This window comes from Buceros rhinoceros, unplaced genomic scaffold, assembly GCF_000710305.1.
Source record: "Buceros rhinoceros silvestris isolate BGI_N320 unplaced genomic scaffold, ASM71030v1 scaffold4277, whole genome shotgun sequence".
Lineage (NCBI taxonomy): Eukaryota > Metazoa > Chordata > Aves > Bucerotiformes > Bucerotidae > Buceros > Buceros rhinoceros.
Genome location: NW_010423784.1, coordinates 32,121 through 41,643, shown reverse-complemented (window position 1 = coordinate 41,643; position 9,523 = coordinate 32,121). Strand labels below are relative to the sequence as shown.

Genomic DNA, 9,523 nt, shown 5'->3' with positions numbered 1-9,523 from the left:
AGGAATTTCATGCTGCTAAGTGGTCATTTAAGAGAATTTTACTTTCAGTTGAGCTGTGGCCTTGCCAGTGGGTTGGTGTAACACTGTGATCCATAAACAGCTCACTCAATCTTTGCCAGATGTGTGGGAACATTTAAACGTTAATTATGTGCTTGGTGACTCTAAATTAGTAGTGCTGAAACTTAGAGGTGTGTGTGGGGAGAGGAAGTGTGAGGAAATAGGAGCATTCATCACAGTTGACAAAAACTGTTGTCCAGTGTAGGAAATAACTGGGTGATTTGCCGGTCCACAGCCAAGCCTGGGATATGCATTAAAGTCACCATGCCCCTAAGCAGCACTTGTCCTGATTTGGGTTAATCTCCTCGCTGGATGGTAGAGCTGCGATACCTGATTCGTGTGTAAGGCACTGTTTTGCAAAAAAAATACAATCACTCTTGTTGTTGTTGTTGTTGCAGTGACTGGCGCCAGCTTCTTTGTGTTCAGTGGAGCTTTAAAAGCGTCTTCAGGCTACCTTGCCAAATCCAGTATAGTAGAAGGTAAGAACGGCTGGCTGAGAACACACTGCCTCCCTCTTCACACGGCTCAGCTCTGGAGAGAGCAGAGCTCTGCAGTTATGCCTTGGGCACTTGAATCAAGCTGCTGCCTCAGCTTTACCTGACTTTTTAGCCAAAATACCCCCCCATTTCCTTTAATGAGGAGGAACCTGTCGAGATGCTGTAGAACAAGATCACAAGAAAATGAGGGTGCGATACAAAATACCTGGCTTGTGAGGTCATCAGTTCCCTGGTCTGGGTTGACTGAGGCAGTGGTGAGCCTAGGAAGTACTGAATGCGTAATCCACCGAGCAGGAAGGAAGCCCTGCTAAACAACTCCGTTCCCAAACAGCTCTGCGTTATGCAAGATGATGAATGTGCCTTGTTTGTATGCTTGTATGTAGGCAGAGGAGAACATGACAAGTCAAGGCTGTTGAGCTGGTACCTCTCTGATTTGGTTTGTTCTTCTTTTAGCAGTTGTCATATCACAGAAATAAAACGCTGGCTGTGCACACAGGTTTGTTAGCTGAGCTACAGCAGTTTGTAGTCTAAGCTCACCGCAGATGTGACAGTGCAGACAGCAGCGTTTTGCCTGTGCTCCTCACAGTCTGTGCATGAGATGTGCAGTTAGTGCAGCTCCACAGACGCACAGGAACACCTGAAGCTGCCCCAGCTTGAGAGCGTGCAGCTGTGTGCGTGTGCAGGCCATGGGCGAGCGGTCAGCCGGGGCTGAAGTGCAGCCATCTCACTGTAGGCCACTGTATGTGGGTTATTATATAATTCAGTGGCTAAGTGGGTGGTTTAGTGCAAGACGGTGGTGCAGGTGGGATTCAAGGAGTCAGTGTGCAGCGCAAGTGTATCATTCCTGACTTATTTCTGCAGTGATCTACACTGGTCCAGTCCAAATCCTGTATCTTTTGCCACTGTCACGCAAGTGTTGACTTCTCAAAAGCTCCATCATCGCTGGAGTGCTGCTTCCAGTGCCAGGAGAGACGATAGCTGAAGGGAGGGGTCACAGGGGGTTTCTGAGGGCTGCCTAGAGCAGGGGTCAAGTGTTGAGGCAAACTGAAGTGGCCATTGCTAAAGCTGTCTTGACCTGGTAGATGGACCTTACATTATCCTTGTGTTTCCCTAATCGATGCTCATCAGGGCCACGTTTTAGGATTCAGAGAGTTCAGAAATGGTCTTAGGGTGCCTGGCTGCCTATGACTCCCAAAATAGCTGTTTAACCTCTCTGTTGCAAAAGGGGAAGGATGTTTCTTTCTTTTTTTATATATATATATATATAGGCTGTGTTCAGTGTGGCTTATCTTGGCTTAAGAGGATTTCTTGGTTCCCTAGATGGAGTAATGGTCCAGATAACTGCTGAGAACATGGACTCTTTGAGGCAGGCCTTGAGAGAGATGAAAGACTTCACCATCACTTGTGGCAAAGTAGATGCTGAAGATCCTCAGGAACATGTTCATATTCAGTGGGTAGAAGATGATAAGAACTTTAGTAAGGGGTAAGTAGAGGAGCAATTGCCTGACATCATTGAATGGTGACTGACTGTATTTGTTAAAAATTTTAACAGATCTTAATAAGGCGCAGGAGTCTTCAAATCAATAGGAATTACAAGTCTGTGCCACTATTTTGAGTGATAAGATGGAAGTAAATGTAATGAAAATGGTATTGAGATACAAGAGCTTTGGGGCATCAATTTAGGAAGATGTCAATGTGATGGATTTTTTGCCACTGCTAATATCCAGTTATTGGAAACCACTGATCTGTCTCCAACACTCGGTGCTGAACCCTGCAGATTGTGGTCACTTGGCTCTCCGGGTGCTTGGTTTGCATTAAGTAGTGCTGGAAATAAAATTGCTGAGTATCAACAGTGTATTTGGGCCCTTGATAGTTAAGCCAAAAGAACGGTGTTATATGGCAGGTTAAGTATTTACGTCAGCGCTGCTGTTGTGGTGGGTACAGTGTTGAAGGACTTGGCATCTAGAAACAAGGGTGCTTCTGTAGTTTCAGAAGTACCTCTGACCTCTCCAGGTCAGACTTAGGGGCTGTAATTACACTCTGGGCTGTGTAAGTACTTTTTCAGGTATTGTTGGCCCACACTGAGGTTACAAAGGAATAAATCAAACAACCCATATGATGAAACGCCTCATTGCTGTGTAAGCACCTTATGAGATCTCAGCTCTGGTGCAAAGCTTTGTTGAGAACCTGCAGGAAGGTCCTTCCTGCACCTGGTTTATGCATATTGACTAGGGCAGGCGTCAGGGACAGAGCTGCAGGGTGCAGCAGGAGCGCTCTCCCTCTCAGCTCTTCCCGCCTGCTCAGCCCTGCAGCAGCCCATTCCAGAAAGACGGCTCGCCCTGGAGCTCCAGGCCCAGCACCATCATCGCGATTAGCAGTTGCATTCAAGACCACTGGTTCTGGCATCCTGAGAGGAGCCTTTAGGTTCCCTTCTGAGGCTGATTTTGGTCCATGCACCATTAAGCTGCTGTGTTGCAGCAGTTCAAATCACAGAACACTCCGACAAAACCTGCAGCGAAGCTGTGGAAGATTCAGCTGGCGCAGAGGAGCTGCACTTTGATCCTGACATAGTTCTGTTCATCTCTGTCTCTGCTAAGTCAGAACTTACCCTTTTCCCTCCCTTTTACAGTGTTGTAAGCCCTATTGACGGCAAATCAATGGAGTCAATAACAAGCGTGAAGATATTTCATGGCTCAGAGTACAAGGCCAACGGAAAGGTCATTCGATGGACAGAGGTGAGTCAGTCAAACTGAGCTGCCTGTCAACCCACACCCGGCATTTGGGGATTGCAGTAACAGCGGAGTATTCTTTCCAGTAACCTTTTTGTCTGGTAAAGCCAAGTGTTTGTTATGTCCTGTGTTAACTCTTTCCTTCAGGTGTTTTTCCTGGAAAATGATGAGCAACATAATGGTCTGAGCGACCCAGCCGATCACAGCAGACTGACTGAGAACGTGGCAAAGGCTTTCTGTTTAGCGCTCTGCCCGCACCTGAAACTGCTGAAAGAAGATGGGATGACTAAGCTAGGGCTGCGTGTTACGCTGGACTCGGATCAAGTAAGTCTTGAATAGTTTCAGTGTAACTGGGGGATTTGTTCCCTTGTTTGTTCTGCAAAAAGGGAATACACCACTTCAACCATTCTCTCGGTTGAAGAAGTACCAGTATGAGATGCTAATCGAGTGGTGTTGACCATTGTTTGGTGTTTTGGGCCATCTGTTGACTCTGCAAAGCCAGGGCCGAGCCTGAATCAACACCAGGCTTGACCCCCATATGCCACTGGCAGCACCTGCTTTGTAGTCAGAGACCCGCGAGCCGTGGGGCTGCTGTGCGCTCAGAGGAGACACTAAACTGGCCTTTCACCTCAAGTTAGTGACAGGCGAGTATTACATGTGTTCTTGAGCAAGCACAAAACACCATCCACGAGCACGGCTGTTCTTGAAAGAGCACACTGCGTATGACGCAGAGAAACAGATGGAAGGTCCCCTCGAGAGCGCTCTACAGCAAGGGCTACAGGCAGAGATAAGGGTCTCCTGGCAAGACAGCTGGCCTTGCCTCGCAGGGCATGTCGTCTTAGCAGCAACCAGCCTTTAAACACCGCGTGACTTAATCTGCTAATGCAGGGCGCGGTTCCTGCGGATCTCAATGATCGGCTCTGACAAGGCAGTAGAAAAAAAACAGGCTACTTGTGTCTAGGCAGCCACTGGGAACTTGAGAGGAACAAAAACAAGTGGAAAAGCCGCTTTAGTGCCTGCTACCTCCCCTTCAAGTGCCCAACATCCCTGGGCAGAAGCCGCGGCACCTCATCTCCTGCACAGCACTTCCCTTCCTGCCCACTGAATCACAGCCGTGTGTCCTCCACTTGGTAAAAACCACTCTTACTTTGTATTTTTTAGGTTGGTTATCAAGCTGGGAGCAATGGACAGCCCCTGCCCTCTCAATACATGAATGACCTGGACAGTGCCTTAGTTCCAGTGATTCATGGAGGGGCATGTCAGTTGAGTGAGGGGCCCGTCATAATGGAGCTCATCTTTTATATTCTGGAAAACATCTCATAAGAGGACTTCATTTTCTGTTCAGACCTGTTCCAGCAGCAGTTGTATCTGAATCATTTGCACTTTAAAACTGGAAAATTAAGCTTTTGTTAACACTATTGGGGGAGGGGGGGGAGGGCGGGACAGTTGTTCCATAATTCTAAATCTTCTATGCATTGTCAACAAACAGGATCAGGGCAGCTTCTATCCTACAACATGGCTATGCTATCCTTGCAGCTACTCCACTCCTGTTACTGTTTAGAAATCTGCTCATGTTTGAAGACTTACAGTCGTGTACTCTAAATGCTCAAACGGGTGCAAAGATCGCTGGGGCATAAATAAAAAGTGAAACTCCACTCTTGTACTGTTTGTAGCTGGACATGTAAGAAACAACAACCAAGCTCTCCATTCTGACCTCATCATAATGCCATTTGTAGTTATCCTGTAGACATTAACAAGTAACGTTTACATTATTTTGGCCAGATTATTGGTCGAAATACGTTTGCAGTAGCCCTGGAGAGAGACGGAAAGATTACCGAGCCATAACGACATTTGCATATGCATCTGAACGAGGCGACGGGCAGGCGTCTCGCTGCAAGCGGTATTGTGTAACCTGCAGTTTGTGTGCACGTCATAGGCTAGTTTACGTCTATCCTCTATTTGCTATCAAAACCCGTCACCCCGGCAGATTTCGACGAAAAGAGTGCGGAGCCATAACGACATTTGCATATGCATCTGAACGAGGCGACGGGCAGGCGTCTCGCTGCAAGCGGTATTGTGTAACCTGCAGTTTGTGTGCACGTCATAGGCTAGTTTACGTCTATCCTCTATTTGCTATCAAAACCCGTCACCCCGGCAGATTTCTGTAAGCCCCAAAAAGACTCTGCTGTTCTGTACTTGGTTTACAAATCAGTATGAAGCAGAGGACATACATAATAACCTCAAAGTGCAGTCATATCGCATTCCTCTTCCCCAGTAGGTCCTGCTTTTTAAGGAAAAGGAACACCACGGGCAGCTTTAAGTCTCCGCCTCGCTGTACGCTGTAGTGTAACACTAGTGTCATGTAATAGCAGGCAGCCTGCACCTCCTCTTAGCAGCGCCACATACAAGCTTACCTGTGATACAAGCGTCGACGGCTGGGTTTGCATGTTCTGCTGAAAAAGGTTTTTCTGGTCAGCTCTGGACACCTGCCCTTGGCCCAGTGCTCCTGGTCTCACCTGAGAGGGCTTTAGTGAGGAAAGCAGCTGCTCACATCTGCCACAGCATTGTGAATCAGCCAGAGGAAATGTGGTTCCACATTCTCACCATCTCCAGAGAAAGCTGCTAACCAGGGGGAAGAGCTGGAAACAGGAGAAGGGGTTTGGTTTGCCTAGCCACAGCCACGCGAAACAGCTGGTTTGAGTCCCTCCCAGGGAGGGAGCAACAGTTTATCCTGTCTATACAGAAAAATAATTTGGGAAGAGAAGGGCTAATTTACGGTGACCACAGTATCTGAGACCTTGCAGTGTCCCTGCGCGCAGGCAGTTCTGGTGGAGGCAAGGCAGCAGGGATGATGTTGGGTTTGCTGTACATGAGTAACACAGGAATCCTTTCCAATACAAAGGGAAGCGCGAGGCTGGTGTGAGGCTGACGCTGTGTTTTTTAAACATTCACAGCATCGGCTGGGCACATAGCAATGCTCCTGAGGGTAAGACAGCACAGTGTATGTACAGAGCACATTTGTGATTAAACAGCTACTGCTGTTTAAAGAAAACAAGTCTGGCCCATCCAGTATTGCAAATTACAGCTGTTGCCCCCCCAGCACTGGAGGAAGGCAGGTCACAGAGCTGGGGTCCAACTCCAGAACTGAAATCTGGCCAGCACGAGGCAGCGCAGTGCTGCCCGTAAAGGGTGAGTGTTACAGCAGAGTGAAACCTTCAGCTCTGGTGTCTGGGGGAAGGTGGCTGGCTCAGTGTGGCTTACTTCATGTTTCCCGATGGACAAACCTTCAGCTATTGGCAGGCACCAGCCTTCCTGTGTATTCATGCAGCGGAGCAGGACTGAGGTCACTTTGGGACTCCCCTCTGCACGCTGCTCTTGCACCCTCTGGGACATGGCCCAGCACTAGGCAGTGCAGGCACCATTCACTATCTGGAAACTTAAGGAATAATCCCTTCTAGAGCCTGCACTCCAGCTTTGCCACAGCAGCGGCTTTCCAGTTACCTGAGTTGCACTGTTATGCTTAATAATGCAGTAAAAGAGGTGAAAAAAATCTTTATCTTCTCTTCCTTTGCCCCAAAAGTCTTTTAGTTTGGATTACATTTGTGCAAAACACTATCAACTGGTGACTGACACGTTTGCTTCAACCATAGCCTTTTAAATGACCTTAATTACCATGTTGTTAAGAAATGAGTACTTGTTTTAGAAAAAAAAAATTGTACTTTTAAAATTCAGTTAGTTAACACTGCAAAAAACTGCATATTATATTTTTATTTTCAACATGTAGTTTTGTATATTAAATTTATTGAAATTAAAAACTAAACACTGTATTGTCTTCATCTGCTCAGGAAGACAGAGGCAGCGCTGCCTGACTTGTCTGGACTCTCTTTTGCCTACAAACCCACCCACCTAAGCAGCTCGTGCAGGAGCGCTCCGGCACATCCTCCCCTTTGAGATCAGTCGTTTCTCTTAGCTCACAGAGATTTAAAAACACAAACATATTTGGTACCGTTTTGTGTACGCTGTTGATCAAAAGTGTTCCTGAACACAGTCATCATCCAGTTCTCTACATGACAAAGAACAGCCATTTCCCCCATCACCTGTAGAAGAGCTGTAAGAGCCTTTTTCTGTAAAAATACAAGGAACATTTGGGAAGCAGCCGAGTCTAGTGGACTTTCTTCTTCTCCTTTTTTAAATTAAAAAAAAAAAAAAAAAGATAAAGGATGAAGGCACAGTACCTGGGCTGCACTGAACAAGCAGCGCAGCGAGCATGGCAGGCAGCTGGTAGCCAGAACAAAAACACAGTCTGTAAACACCTGCTGCTAAGAAGTGTCGCATTCTTTTCTTCTGAAAGGCAACATCCCATTTAACCCATGCTGCAGTGGCATGCGTAGAGGAGGACACGCTGCCGCTAGATTGCTGCCTGAGTGCTCTCTCCTCTATTTTAGGAAACAAAAAAACCCAAACCCAAACAGGCCTTGATAAGAGAGAGCAGGAAAAGCAGTAGCAGGCTGTTCACTGTACCATGCTGGCTGCTCGTACACCAGAAGACATAAATTCTAGTAAAGGTCTTACCTGTGACTTAACTGAGAAGTTTTTGTGCTGCCTCAGGGACTTTTTAAGGGGCTGAACTTTTCACACACCACTATGCATAGTTAATGTAACATTCATCCTGGTGCTACATGAGCAGTCCCATGTTAAGGCAATTCCGTCTATTTGTGTAGACTAGTAACAAACCCCTGCAGCAGCAAATTTCCAGAGCCTTATGTTTGCCTTAAGGTTATTAATAAGCACTATGGCTGTTACCAAAATAGACATTAGGTTCAGTAGCGCATTCGTTTAACATCTTTGGTGCTTGCAGCTAGCAGCATCGTTCCACATACGTTCATCCCACGTCTTCGAACATTCCAGTGGATCTGGGGAACAAACGAAAACCACCAACGTTAACTGATGCAGTACGTAGCAGATGTTCAGAATTCAAGGTCACATCATCTGTAAAATGCTGACATCAATTCCCTGGATGGTCAGCTAGAAAAATCAATGGAGCAAAATTATTAAGCTCCAGTGATTGGAAATGCTCAGGTGTCCAGTCATGGCATTTCAGCTACAGCCATCAGATGTGCCCCTAACTGCAAAGCTCACGGGAAGCTTCCTGACCTCCCTGGCTGTCGAGAAGTCGCCACCCAACAAACAGTCCCTTTGGTGTCACACGTTCAGACTCGTGTATTGACAGGAGACCTCTCAGTCTGTAACATCTAAGACAACCTGGAAGCAAAGGTGTGGCAAACAGGTGATGTCCCTGTGAAGCTGCCCTTTGTAACAGGAAAGCAAAACAATACGCTAAGGAAGAGGGAGCACAGAGACTTCAAGAGCTCAAGCAAAGGAAGAGGGTTTACTTGTTCAGAACTCTGTGTTTATACATCAGCTGTTCTCCATGAGGAAAGGGAGGTTCGTTCCGGGCTGGCATAGCAAGGTTCTGGTCCAAGAGGAGGGCTCTGTGTGCTGTCACAGCACAGTAAATACCTGCTCGGAAGGGACTGACACGGGCACACCCCCGCCAGTAGCACTGCCCTATGACTGCAGGCCATGCGCATCCAAGAGAGAACTGACTGTCCCTCGTGAGTCCCATGTCCTCTCCGTGGCTTTATGACACTAAGCTGTGCGAGAAGTGGGGTCCAGTTTCAGGGTATCACTGACTGTGTCCAACTAATCTGAATTTCTTTCAAACATCAGACACACACATAAAAGTAGGTTGAATTAGAGATCCGATGGGCAGATGGACCTCTGGGAGTTGAATTTCAGTAACTTTATGTAGAAAATCACTTTACAAAAAAAGACATCAGAATTTTTATAATTATTTGCTTTTGTGTTGCTTTAAGAAGGGAGAATTTGTGAACTAAAAAGCAGAGTATGAGAAAGGAGGACAAGCTCCAAAACCAAGCAGCTTCCGTAGAGGCTGGCAAGCAGAGAAACCCGCCTTCATCCTCCCACTCTCCAGCCCCTCTGGCAGCACACATCTCCTCTTCTGTACTTGCTGTGAGCACAGTGGGCACCAGGCGCAGTGCTGCAGTAGCCTGTATTGCGCTGTGCAGTTTTCCCCTGCCCGGCAGTCTCAAGTATCCAGAAGCAAGACTGCCTCCAAGAGTTCCCCTTTCAGACGAAGTCCAACAGACTTTCCTGGGACAAGCGAAGGCCATTCTCTAGCTTCTGGTAGGGGCAGAAGAGTCCTTGCTAACTCTTGAC

General features: G+C 47.1%; 2 protein-coding genes across 3 annotated transcripts in view; one reads left to right on the top strand and one right to left on the bottom strand.

Moving 5' to 3' along the window:
• The window catches only part of ZFYVE9 (zinc finger, FYVE domain containing 9), a 34,959-nt gene extending 30,043 nt beyond the window's left edge, over window positions 1-4,916 (top strand). For both annotated transcript variants that reach the window (XM_010140525.1, XM_010140524.1), the window contains 5 exons: window positions 456-536; window positions 1,875-2,037; window positions 3,184-3,289; window positions 3,431-3,607; window positions 4,445-4,916. In XM_010140525.1, the coding sequence (XP_010138827.1) occupies window positions 456-536; window positions 1,875-2,037; window positions 3,184-3,289; window positions 3,431-3,607; window positions 4,445-4,606 (689 nt within the window). In that variant the 3' untranslated portion in view covers window positions 4,607-4,916. The remainder of the gene's footprint in view (window positions 1-455; window positions 537-1,874; window positions 2,038-3,183; window positions 3,290-3,430; window positions 3,608-4,444) is intronic.
• Window positions 4,917-7,900: 2,984 nt separating this feature from the next.
• CC2D1B (coiled-coil and C2 domain containing 1B) overlaps window positions 7,901-9,523 on the bottom strand; it is a 33,500-nt gene continuing 31,877 nt past the window's right edge. Inside the window, exon 24 of the mRNA XM_010140523.1 lies at window positions 7,901-8,196. The gene's annotated coding sequence lies outside the window, so the exon portion shown is untranslated. The remainder of the gene's footprint in view (window positions 8,197-9,523) is intronic.